The 13,391-nt window shown below is 39.9% G+C and overlaps 1 protein-coding gene across 1 annotated transcript; it reads left to right on the top strand.

The window, feature by feature from the left end:
- The first annotated feature begins 728 nt into the window (after positions 1-728).
- On the top strand, positions 729-8,751 carry cmasa (cytidine monophosphate N-acetylneuraminic acid synthetase a). The gene is made up of 8 exons (XM_063461585.1): positions 729-880; positions 2,648-2,790; positions 2,872-3,027; positions 7,224-7,360; positions 7,664-7,758; positions 7,848-8,019; positions 8,114-8,279; positions 8,537-8,751. The coding sequence occupies exons 1-8, from the start codon at positions 813-815 to the stop codon at positions 8,749-8,751; spliced, it is 1,152 nt and encodes a 383-aa protein (XP_063317655.1). The 5' UTR covers positions 729-812.
- Positions 8,752-13,391: the final 4,640 nt, after the last annotated feature.

The raw sequence follows: 13,391 nt of genomic DNA, 5'->3' as shown, positions 1-13,391 counted from the left end.
CCTGGCAGTTAAAAATCTATAAACATGACAAACATACCAGTAAAAAGGACAAGAGCTCTAATGCCACAGAAAATAGTTCATTTGGTGGTTTAGCTGCATGTTTGAGCTCTGAAACTTTACGTTTAATCAATTTAGACATTAAAGCTTCCTGTCTCACATCCTGATACAGCAGACGTGGGAATCGCTTCAGTCTGTCTGCAGATCAAAAGTAATGTGACTGATTGAACAGGTGTTCCTGGTGTGTGTTCGCTGTTCAAACAGCTGCAGGTACAGCAAAATGTAAGCAAGGAGAAAAACAAACATTTTCCAAATCACCACATTAATACACACACAGGTCGGTACAGTGCGTGTCCTGGTTCGGCTCATATAATAAGGCGTATAGAACAAACTATAAACCCTCCTACTCTCCCTGCAGAGGGCTGAGGGATCTTTCATTAATGATGACGCTGTGTTCCGGAGACTTGATTGGTCAGTGGGCGGTGCTTTCACACCTGTTGCTCTCTGATATGAAACTTAACCTGCTCCGGAGCAGGTAGATCTACTGCACAGGTTATCATAGCGATTTATGTCGGTAATAAGTGAGCTCACCTTCATAGTAGGCCACGGAAGTCACCCGGATAAACCGAGACCTTGCTTAGTAGTAGGAGTAGATCTTTGATGTCGTTATGGCATCCGCTAGACGGAGAAACAATGAGACCTCGTTAGACGAATGTCAGTCATCGAGCAAGCTGCCGCGGAATGACAAGAGTCACATAGCAGCTTTAATTTTAGCTCGAGGGGGGAGCAAAGGGATCCCGCTGAAAAACATCAAGATGCTGGCCGGAGTCCCGCTCATCGGGTGGGTGCTGAGGGCCGCCGTGGACTCGGAAATGTTTGACAGGTGAGGAAGGACAAGAGCTTTTATTGTAGGATCAGATGAACGATCACCAACAGCCAATTTTAATTTCTTTTCTTAATGAAAACATCAAATCAGATTTATTATATAGAACCTGCTTCTGTCCACGTGTCATAACGGCCTCGTTAAAGTATTCTGCACATCAATAAAGTCAGGGAATATAAAATGCATCAGTTTGCTCCCTGATCGCTACTGCTCAGCAGCTCTGTGTTCAGCTTTAAGTGTGACGTGGAGGAGTCCCACGTGTCCTTTTAGGATGTTTACTTAAAGTCACAAATCAAGAAAACTGCTTGGATTTATCTATTATATTCCACTTCTTTTTTTCATTGGCGTGACTCCGCAGACATAACCTGCACATTATGAGAAACATTTTCTAACATTTTTTGTCAGCGACACGTCAGCGTGACGTCCCATAAACTTGTTTTGACGTTACAAACACTATTACGATCTGGAATTTGTCTCTTCCCATTAAAGTCACCCTCAGCTGAAATATAACTACTCATACACTTAAACTGTAAGTTACAATAATTCTATGCAATAAAACCCTAAAACGTCCAAACTGCCAATAAGTTATTGCACTGTGAGCTCAGTTTAATTATCCGTTAACAGTTTGGTGCCGCTGCAGCCATCGTTTAACCAGCATGAGATCATTCATCAAAAAACCTGCTAACTATAAGTGCAGATTTGTTGTTGTTTTGTTTGTTTGTTTTATCATACATCAGATCCGTTCATTAAAATCTCGCCGTAAAAAAACAAAGCTAGCACTGAGCTAGGGCATAATTTACATTCCAGCGAAAAGAACAGCAATTGCCACTTATTTAGTCTTCCAACAACCGGTTTGTTCGTTTACCGATAAGCTTGGAGGTATGTGTGTGACCAAGAGGATGGCAGGTTGTGTGCGTGTGGTTAATTACAGACACAACTTCTCATTTTGTTTTGTTAGCTTTTTGCAGGTCATGGCTTGTTTTCAGATAAGGTGAAACTTCTCTGCCATCATTATCACAGCTGGCTGAGTCATTGTCAACAATTATACTGGACACATTTATGGATATTAAGCCAAGCACGCTGAGTCCCAGAATCCCCCTTAAGTCGCCCCAACAGGTGGATACACAGATTTGAATTTGCAAATTTCCTGATCCAACCCCGATTTGTTATTCAGTGATCTTTCATGTGTTAAGTAAAAAAAAATGTGAAAAGACTGAGTCTCAGAATCCCACTAAACTCCGTAATTATAATGGATCACATCCATAGACCAAAAGTCGATATCGATATAAAAATGTCGATATAAAAATTAAATAAGCAAAAAAGAGATGGAAGAAACGCCCTTCAACTATATTACGAGTGTTGACTGTTCAAAGTTTGTCCAGCAGAGGGCACTCTACTACTTCCCTCTTGCAACACCACAAACTCAACACACTGATCAGAATAAAGACAGGTGTAAACAAGCAATTAAAAAATAAATAACACATGACAATTGGTAGAGAAATTAGCTGTTTTGTATATCCAAAAACAAAAATATCGGGCGATATATCAGAGTATTGTTTTTCTTAATCGCTTACATTGGTCAAATTCAAATTCAAATTTTATTTGTCACATACACAGTCATACACAGTACGATATGCAGTGAAATGCTTACACGATCTGTAATCACTATAGCTTTGGCTATGAAGACAAAATACAGAATGTCTGGTAGTGTTATGAAAAGAGATGGTTACAATTAATAATAATGATTATGCACCTTCACTTTCACAGTGTGTGGGTATCAACGGACCATGACAAAATTGAGGAAGTTGCAAAGGCATGGGGTGCTCAGGTGCACCGGAGGAGTCCTAAAGTCTCCAGAGACTTTTCTTCATCAGTAGAAACCATCCAAGAGTTTCTTGAGCACCATAAAGGTAGGAACGTGTTTCTAAGATGGTCTCAAAGCGTTGCCCTGCTGCCACACAGTGCAGATTACTCTGCTTTTGTTTTCACAGAGGTGGATATAGTTTGCCACTTCCAGGCTACATCACCGTGTCTCCACCCGTTCCACGTGAAGGAGGCCTTAGAGAAGATCACGGTGCACGGTTACGATTCAGTCTTCGCAGTGGTCAGGAGACACCAGTTTCGCTGGAAGGAGGTCGAAAAAGGATGTAAGGGAGCAAGTCTGCACATTTGACCTCTGATCTCACATTTACCGTTTACATCTGCCTTTCTTTCAAGCTCACCCCAAAATGTGTTACTGCTTTACAGAAAGTATTATGAAGAGAAAGAGAATGAGCTGCCTAGTTAGTTAGAAATACACTGTAGTATATTATTATATAATAAGCTCAAGTTATTCACCCATTATCCATCACCTGCTCCTACACGTTTGTATAACTAAACATATCAATGCCCCCCTTATCTGATTCTTATTGCATTACAAACTTCTTAAAATGCATTTAAAATCAACAAAGAACAAAAAATTAATGTATACAAAATACAATATTATTCACTTAAAAGTAAATACTATCCAGAGAGTGAGCTGCCTTGGTGGAGGTTTGTGCTCTTGGAGTGCTTCTTCTATTTCAGTGAGAGTTATTCTTCATTGTAAAGCGGCCTAAGGGAAAGTATTTAAACTACTTTTAGAGGGTGTGGTTATCCTGATCATTTTGTTTGTCTTCTCTTCCAAATAGACCTGTGTGTTGTTTTTTTACACTCTCTCAATTTTCACAAAAAGGTCAAATTTCTTGTTGGTATGTTAAAGGATTCAAATGACAGGGAGGAGCAGTCATTAAACAGACGATCTTTGCACCTGCACCTTAGTAATTATTAACTGCAGTAAACAAATTCCAACAGGTGCTTCACTGGACAAACAATGAATCCTTACAGTGACAGTCTTTTTCTTTTTTATACTTGTTTTTTAACTGCTTGGTGTTTCTAAAAATGGGATTGGAGAACTGGTCCCAAGTTGAGAACTGGTTATTTGAGCTATTACAGTCCTAAATTTCCAAGCTTATTAGCTCCCTTCATCTGATAATTACTTGATTTGCATGCAAGCAGCTTTCAGTTTTGATACTTACTCACACTTGTGCTTGTTTTCCACCCGGGGGAAGCACAAAAGGCAGTTGTTAGGCATTCATGGATTACTCGTCTCCCTGCAGAGAGTGTTTGTTTTTCAGGCAGTTTACAAAATACAATATACTGCCAAAGGTATTTGCTTGTCTAACCTTACATGCATATGAACTTGACATTGCATATGAACATCCCATTCTTAATCCATAGGGTTTAATATGATCTCTGCTGACGTTTTGCAACTATAACGGCTTCAACTCTTCTGGGAAGGCTTTCCACAAAATTTTGAAGTTGTTTAGGAATTTTTGATGATTCTTCCTGAAGCACATTTGCGAGGTCAGACAGTTATGTATGATGAGAAAACCTGCCTCGCAATCTTCTCTCTAATTCACCCCAAAAGTGCTCTGTTTGGTTGAGGTGAGGACTCTGTGCAGGCCAGTCCATTTCTTCCACACCAAACTAGCTCATCCATGTCTTTATGGGCTTTTCTTTGTGCACTGGTCCGCAGTCATGTTGGAGCAGCAATGGGCCATCCCCAAACTGTTCCCACAAAATGTCTTGGTATGCTGAAGTATTAAGAATTCACTTCACGGGAACTAAGGGGGCCGAGCCCATCTCTTGAAAAACAACCTCGAACTATAATCCCCTCTCCACCATTCTCCTGGCAAGTGCCAAACCCAGACTCATCAGTTGGATTGCCAGTGATTCATCACTCCAGAGAACACGTCTCCACTACTCTAGAGCCCACTTGTGGCGTGCTTTACACTTCTGCATCTGCCGCTTTGCATTACAGTTGGTGACGTAAGGCTTGGATGCAGCTGTTTCCTTGGAAACCTATACCATGAAACTCTACACACATGAAGTTGGGAGGTCTGTAGTGACTGACTCTGCAGAAAGTTGAGGATGTCTATGCACTATGTGCCTCAGCATCTGCTGACCCTGCTCTGTGATTTTATCTGCCCTACCACTTTGTGGCTGAGTTAAAAGAGGTACCAATAGTTAAGTCGCTGCCCACTGTGCCTGACATTTCTTACCAACCTAAAGCAGGTGCAGCAGATTCATGTAACAAAACAAAAGTCAGGTACTTACATCATTTCCCAGTATGTTGATAGCTTAAACAAATAACAAGACACTGATCTTTTCAATCTTGTTCACTCTCCATAATTATACTAATAATAATTCAAAACATCACCGGTTATCACGGCTGTCAATAGTTAATTTTCCATCTCTGTTCATTTATATCTTGCATTCAAGATTCACACAGAGTGCCAAAGAGGAGTGCAGCCATCCGTCAGGTGTGCAGCTCCAGGTAGTGGCTGGTGGCATCGTAACTTTGAACCTTAAACTCCTGCTGTACATTAATAAAACAGAACTAATAACAGCTAACATTTAAAAATCTAGTTGACTAGTCCCACACTTCTGTATTTTAAAAGAGGCGTGAAACACCAAGAATCTCACAGAAGTGGAAGCTTTTTGTAGGAACAGTGAATCCCCCTCAAACAAGAACTAAAAGACTCTTAAGTTCCTACTGTCACCATAACTGGACTGGCCATCCAGTTATGGATGGCCAGTCCATAACTGGATGGTGATTTTTCGTTTTTATAGGCCGATGGTTTTTTCTTTTTTCTTTTGTAATGGTATAAACAATGAAAGGTGGTGGATTGGCCAGATGCTGGCCGATGTGTAAAAATAACTCAGTTGTTTGGTGGTGGCAATGGCGGAGCTTCCACAGAGGCCAGCAGGTGGATGAGGGAAAGGGGAGGCAGGAGGAGAGACCCGAGCGGCCGCCAAGTGTCAGGTGAACTGAACTTTAGGTAAGAAGTTATGACCTGCAGTCTATCTGGGTCAGATATAAACCAAGTTTAGGTGGAGTTTATTTTCGTTGTGCTGACTTTTTACAGTCAGTTACAATAACTCGTACTGCGTACTAGCTAGCATGACGGAGTTTCTATACAGCTGGGTGGGTGCTATGATGTTACTGATAATGAACTTTATTTTATTCAGAAGGTTAGTTAGTAGAGTTGCCAACCGTCCCGTAAAAAATGGAATCGTCTCGCATTCAGAGAAAATATTATGCGTTTCGTATTGAGCTGAAAAGGAACACAGTTTGTCCCGTACTTCAGCTAGGATGGAAAAAGACACAAAGCTGGAGTTATTCTGTCTTTACGCTGTCAGCTGCCTCTTCTTCTGTCATTCTCTCCCCCTGCCTCTCCTGTTGCTACTTCAATCATGAAACTGATCAATGATCAGCTGATCGGTATTTCTGACGCAAGTCTGGTCTCTCTTGTTTGTTTATCGCCCACTTTGCACCAGAAAGAAGAAATCAGCGGATGTTGCGCTAAACAACAGCAGCACGTTTAAGCCTGATCAGCTGTTGTTAGAATTTATTTAATATTAATTTCTAGTATCAGCTGATGTTTGCTGGAGCCACAGCCGGCAGGTAGGGCATTAACAGGGAAAGGGGGGCACAAAGAAATACTTTTCTTTCTTATTCTCATTTAAAATGTCTCGCTTTTAATAAATAATTATCTGAATCTTACAACCAAAGTTTTCATCTTATCATACATATACCAACAAGACAGTGCAAATCACAGTCACACTTTTCCTATAATACCTGGCGGGCCGGTCTCTAGTCAAAATGCCTGGGCCGATTTTTTTGTCCCAGTCAAAAAAATCGGCCCATACGGAGTGTTACACACCATACGGAGTGTTAATATATCCTGATGCGTTGATCCATAAAATCAAACTTTAAATCCTAATTTAGTTGTTAATTCCTTTTCACTTGCTTACCTATCACCAATAAGACATTTTGAACCATGCATCCTATTTTACTTGGCATAAAGTCATTTCGCTTTGGCACATACATGTATTTTTAAGTTGTGTTTGTAATTACCCACACGGTTAACTCAAACTGGTTGTTGGAAGTATAAATCGTGACTGTTTTTCCTTTTACTGAAATATCCTTTTTATCCCTCTTCATTGTGAACACTCTTGTTTTCATTTTCCATTAGAGTTTTATGAACAGATCAATACAACTCTTAACATGTATACGATAAAAAAACAAAACAAAAACAAAAACACACAAACAAACAAACAAAGATACAGAATTTAACATATTTCTCCCAGATTTGGTCACCCATCTACTGACATGAATTTCCATTAAATGTCTTTTTAAAAACTCAGTTCACTCACACACTGGTTACTACGCCAAGAAGCAGACAGCTTCTCTGTGTAAATAACTACTTGATGGAAAGAGGAGTTTGTATTGTTATTAATTGATCCTGTTTCCTTCTAGCTGGTGAGCAAACAGTGCCGTTTAATCTGGAGCCAGCCAAACGGCCGCGGCGTCAGGACTGGCCAGGGGAGCTGTGTGAGAATGGCTCATTTTACTTCGCCAAAAAAGAGATCATTGAAAAGGAAGGACACTTGCAGGTAAAGGTGGTGGTGATGCATATATGGTTTATAATGACTCTAAAAAAACAGCCTGAATGCCCAACAGTTAAATCGTGCCTGGTTTAGTCCTGGTTGGCACCAACATTAAACACACACCTATAAAACAGCAGCAGATGAGATCGATGACTAATGGATCAGATGTATTCAGCTAAGTTGTCAAAGAGATTGTTCAATCCCTTTTGCTGGAAAAATATCTGGGCATGCTGCCTGCAACCTTTTGAAATCTCCAGACCCTTTATGTAACGGTATATCTAAGTCATGCTTGTGTTTTCACCTCTGTAGGGCGGTAAGTTAACTTACTATGAGATGTTGCCGGAGTACAGCGTAGATATAGACGTGGACATTGACTGGCCTGTGGCAGAACAGAGGGTCCTCAGGTGAGAAGCGCCGAAAATAATGGCTACCAGTCAGCTTTTAATCAACTATCCATTCCCTTTCCTACTCCAGCCTATGTTTCTCCAATCAGGTATGGTTACTTTGGTAAGGTCACACCAGAGGTGGTCCGCCTAATGTTCTGCAACATTTCCGGCTGTTTAACTGATGGAAAGATCTTTATGTCTGTGTCCGGAGAGGCAATGGTGTCTGTCAACACCAGAGACACAACTGGGCTTCGGATGCTGCAGGAAGAACAAGTTGAGGTTGGATCTTTTTCAGCTATCGAACAGAATAACGTAAACTGGCCCATCTTGTGGAACGTCGCTCACAAAACTGCACTCTGTCTCGCTTCACCAGGTCATACTGTTGACCACAGAGAAAGACCCCATTGACCCAGCTTTGCTTAAAAAACTTGAAGATAGGATAAAGTGCAAGGTTGAGAAGGTGGGAAAGGAGCCGCTGAATGATTTGCAATCAATCGTTGAGAAGAAGAAGCTGGAATGGAAGGATGTGGCGTTCATGGGTAAAACAACTGTATTTTTATTTGTTAACAGTTTAATTGGCAGGAATTGGAAACATGTTGAGGCTACTGCTTTAAAAAGCGGCGTATTTAACATTTATGTTAAAGTGTTCTTGCTGTTTTAATCAAATCTGAATAGTGTCTGGAAACAAATTAACACTTAAAGATGTCTGACTGTTTGTGTTTGTGCAGCCAGTCTTTGCAGCTTGTTTAAGTAAATTATTATAGGGACTGATGAACTTCTTCTGTTCTCCTCTCAGGTTTTGATCAAGCAGATGTGAAATGCCTGAACCTGGCAGGACTGAGTGCAGTACCCGGCGATGCTCCAGTTGTGGCTTCTAAGGCTGCAAAGTACATCTGCCGCCGTGCTGGGGGATCGGGAGCCGTGAGGGAGTTCATTGAGCACATTCTGCTGCAGAAGCAAATGGCAAAATCTCAGAGGGAGCAGGACCGCATCGACCGCCACAACTTCTAATCTTAAAAGAAGTCTACATGGAAAGGTTGAGAGTAATAAAACAAGACGATGCATGTGCATGTTAGAAATATTGAGGCCAGATTTACAGTAGTGGTAAAAAAAAGAAGCCCACCCTCTTTCAATCTAAGGTTTTATATATCAGGACATCAAAAAAAGTCATGTGCTCCATACAGAAATGCAAAACACATTAACATATATTAAAACACTTTTTTATAAACACCAAGGAAACTGTTCCCACTAAAGGTCCAAACAACAAACTTGTTGCACTACTTGAGGCAACCAAGGCAGCTGGTCACGTGTGACCCAAACGTAAACAAAGAGTTGAGCCAAGTATCACTGGATAATTCACTAACCATACTGCATCTGACAGAAAAGCAAACAGTGATGTGATTACATGGTGCAAAGTAAGGACTGTAAGCATCTTGACCCAAATTACAACATCCCAGTAAAAAAAATCCCAGTAGAAAAATGAATTGCACTTATGCAGTCCTACTATATGTAATACTTTGAAATTACTACTGCAGTGTAAACACTGAATAGCCTGTCATCAGATAAAAGAGGGTTAACTTTTTATATTTACTTAAAAATTATAATAATATTTTTTTTCCACTATGGCAAAGCAATGTACTTTACCTCTTAGGTTTTCAAATGTTCGGTTTTTAACACTAATAAAAGGTTTTGTGATGATTTAGCAAATCAGGTCAAAATTATTCCCTGGCATTTATGTCTGACTTAGCAGTTGCTGGGTTAAAGCACCTCCACCCCCTCCACACAACCACACACACACACACATACAAACACACTACAAAATGGGATTCTTGCACATTGTCAGAATTCCTTCTTTTATTCAATGCTGTGAATTTCACAAGTTAAATCAGATGTTAAGTTAGGTTAGGGTTGAATTGCATCACACAAAGTAAAGCACCAAATGTAAACACAAAGAGTTAAGCTAGCACTAGCAAGGCTGCACTGAACTGTCAGTTTTACTACAAGGACACCAGAGGCCTGTACTACAAAGCAGTGTTTGGGGTTAACCCTGAAGTTACTGGTTGCATTTCTAACACTGTAAAATCTGTCTGTAATCACATTTCTACAGATGGAGTCACTGTTCTGGTTTTCTTTTTGAAAATGGCAGATAGTGTCTCCAGTCCTTGACAGAAGTCATTCAAAAACCCAAACAATTACAAGGTTGATGTGAAAAAGAAATGAAGTCCTCTATCACGTCTCCACTCAATAATATATCACAGTTATTATGTATCTGTTGTTTATGCCACTGAGCCCCACCTTGTACTACTGGTGGGGCTCGGAGCTCCTCTGCATTCATCTATTTTCTTGCTACACCTGTCTCAGGGTCACTTAGCTACTGTGGCGTCTTGTGCCAAAACTTGAGAACCACAGCCTTACTTCATAAAATGTAATTTTATTTAATATGGTGATTCAGCTTCCTGGTGAGAAGGCTGGTAACATTTAATAATGCCACACTAAATATGAAGCTACAGCTAACAGCCAGTTATGGTTTAGCCTAACCCACTGATTAGAAATTATTCGCTGGCCTGCTTCACACATAAGGGCAATGCCTTAAATAAAACCAATGGTTTCTATTCTTAGTAAGGTTTAGAGTTGAAGCTGGCTGGCTTTTGCCACCTTCCTCTTTTTGCAGCTTTTATGCTTAGCTAGGTTTCTCCTCAATGTAGCATGTTCTAGATTATTGGAGAATAGGGTAAGAAAGCAAGTGTATTTCTTAAAAATGAGAATGTAAGAGTGTTTGCGACTGGAAAGGTTTTTTAAGGCGTATATGCTCCATTTTTGCATGTGGTGTGGAAATTTTTTATTATTTTCATTTTTATTTCTGTTCTTCATTAATTTTGCATTGCTTTCCACAGGTGCTTGTTTTGGTTGAATGTCTTTTGAATTATTCTCTGAATTTTAATTGTATTGGATTGTGATTACTTTATGATTATTTTTAAATGAAATATAATAAAATAAATTCTATAATAGAATTTTATTCAAGTTAAAAAACAAATCTGCGTACTGTGATCGTTAGTCATTTTCTTAACAGGAATGTGGTTGATAAAAGATAATTTAGTTCATCACAAAAACTCAACACTATGGCACTTGCTGATTTTATTTTGAACATCAGATAATTTCGCTGCCAAAAGAATTTCTGGCAAAGGTCAATTTTGACCAACTCAACCGCCTATTTCTTGCACACATTTAAGGTTCTGTTTTGGTTTTTATAATACTTTTTGTGATTGATTGGTGAATACACGTCTATTTGCCAAGGCTTCACTAAATGAGAGGCCTTAACAATTTTTACTCTTGTTCGATATTTCAGAAATATGATGGATGTTTTTGCTCTATACTGGATTAAAAGGACAGCGAAGATGGTAGCTAATAGTGTACAGACATATTGTCTTTCTCCTTATCAAGTGATAATCCATGGTAAATACAGTGCTCAAAATTAAAGAAACCCTTTAAAAACACATCAGATCTGAATGGGTAAGAACAAGTCTTACTGGATATGTATACTGATACGAACTTGGTAATATTAGGACCAAAAAGTTACCACATCATTTGACAGAAATTGAGGGAGGCGGGAGGGATTTAAAAAAATCCCAAAGTGAAACAATAATGTGGCAGGTTAGTTCCATTTTGCTAAAATTTAATTTCAGCAACTTAAAATGGTACTCTAGTACTTTTTATGGTCCCCACAGGCTTGTATGTATGCCTGATGACATCAGTGTATGCTCTTAAATAGATTTAGGATGGTGTACTGTTGTCCTCCTAGATCTGCACCATCACTGACCCACCACCAAACTAGTCATGCTGAACAATGTTACTGGAAGCATAATGTTCTCAGATTTCTCAGATCCTGTTACCTGTGCTAGTGTGTTTCATGGTGATCTATGAAAAGCACAGGACTCCAGTGGTGGACCTACCAATTCCGGTATTCTGCGGTAAATGCCAACCCATCCTACTGATGGGTTAAGGACCTTCTATGGCTTTGTCCAGCTCTGTGTATGTCTCCTGGAATCATCTTCCATGCTCTTCAGACTGTGCTGAGAGAGACAGCAATGGCTGGCAATAGCACATATTGATGTATCATCCAGGAAGATTTGTGCTGTGCTACCTCTGTAAGGGTAGATATTGCTACCATTTGCATCTTTTACAACACAATGGCTTCATAGTAGAAGAGTGCATGTGCTGAACTGGCCTGCCTGCCATCCAGACCGTTCACCAAATGAAAACTTTTGGAGCATCATGAAATGAAAAACATACCAAACAACACTCAGAACTGTTGAGCAGCTAGAATCCTATATCAGGTATGAAGGGGACAACATTTCTCTCCCAACAGTCGAGTAGCTGGTCGCCTCAATTTCTAGATAAATACACACCACTGTTAAAAGAATGAGAGATGCTACACTTTTGCAAACATGGTCCTGTCCCAAATTTTGTAGCTGCCATCAAACTCAAAATGACCTCATTTTGTTCTGAATATTTTGTCAGTTTGAAAATTTGATTTTTTTTTCTCTGTCCTGTTGTAAATAAAAATCATTGCATTCTATTTGTATTTATAGTTTGCACATTTTCCCACATTTTGGAAACCAAGGTTGCAATACTACTACTACTAAGAATAATAATAACTGTTGTAACATTGCACAGTAACCTAGTTGCACTTGTACACAATGTCAAGGTCAAACAAAGTAAATGGCACACAAGAGCTTAATCAACCTTGTTTTAGCCAGTTTGGAAGACCTGTGCTCTACAGTAATTTGCCTGGCGTGCTACAGTTAAACTAGTTGAACTTGTAAGTGGTTCTTAATGACACATTTGTATAACACATTCCAGTGTTTAAAAAGCTTCTACGGACACTATGAGAGAGTGCAGAATGTGAGAACAAGGGATAATTCTGTTATTGTTGATAACTCACAAGAAAAAGAGAAAAAAACAAACATTTGCAGAAAAATGACTAAATAATGCTCAACCAAGGTACACTGAGACTGCTGCTACAGTCTGACAAATGACATCAAAGTATAAATGATGCAATCTATGTTGCAACAGGAATAAAACTCAAAAAACAATTGAGCCTCCGAACTAAAATGAAATCACAAAACACAGAAAATTTAAGACCATGACAACTTTGAGGGAAAATTTTCAAACTCTCTTTTGAGGTCTGATCACTGATCATTACATGTCACATCTTAATATCCATCCACCCATCCCATTTTTTGTGTGTTTGTTTTTGTTTTGTTTGATGTGGGGACATACTGCAAATCAGTTTCCTATTGGGGACAATAAAGTTATCATTGACCATTGTCCGTCCATCCATCCATCCATCTTCTTCCACATCCTAAGCAGAGAAGCCCAGACCTCACACTCCCTTGCCACCTCCTTCAGCTTGTCCGAGGGAACACCAAGGCGTTCCCAGGCCAGCTGAGAGATATAATCTCTCCAGCGTATTCTGGGTCTGCCCCGGTGGCCTCCTCCAGGTGAAACATGCCCAGAAAATCTAACCTAGGAGGCGCCCAGGAGTCATCCTTTTCAGATGCCCGAACCACCTCAACTGGCTTCTTTCGATGTGGAGCAGCAGCTCTACCCTGAGCCACTCCCAGATGGCCATATTTTTAACCCTATCTATA

This window comes from Pelmatolapia mariae, linkage group LG3_W (assembly GCF_036321145.2).
Source record: "Pelmatolapia mariae isolate MD_Pm_ZW linkage group LG3_W, Pm_UMD_F_2, whole genome shotgun sequence".
NCBI lineage: Eukaryota > Metazoa > Chordata > Actinopteri > Cichliformes > Cichlidae > Pelmatolapia > Pelmatolapia mariae.
This window is presented reverse-complemented; position numbering and strand designations above follow the sequence as displayed.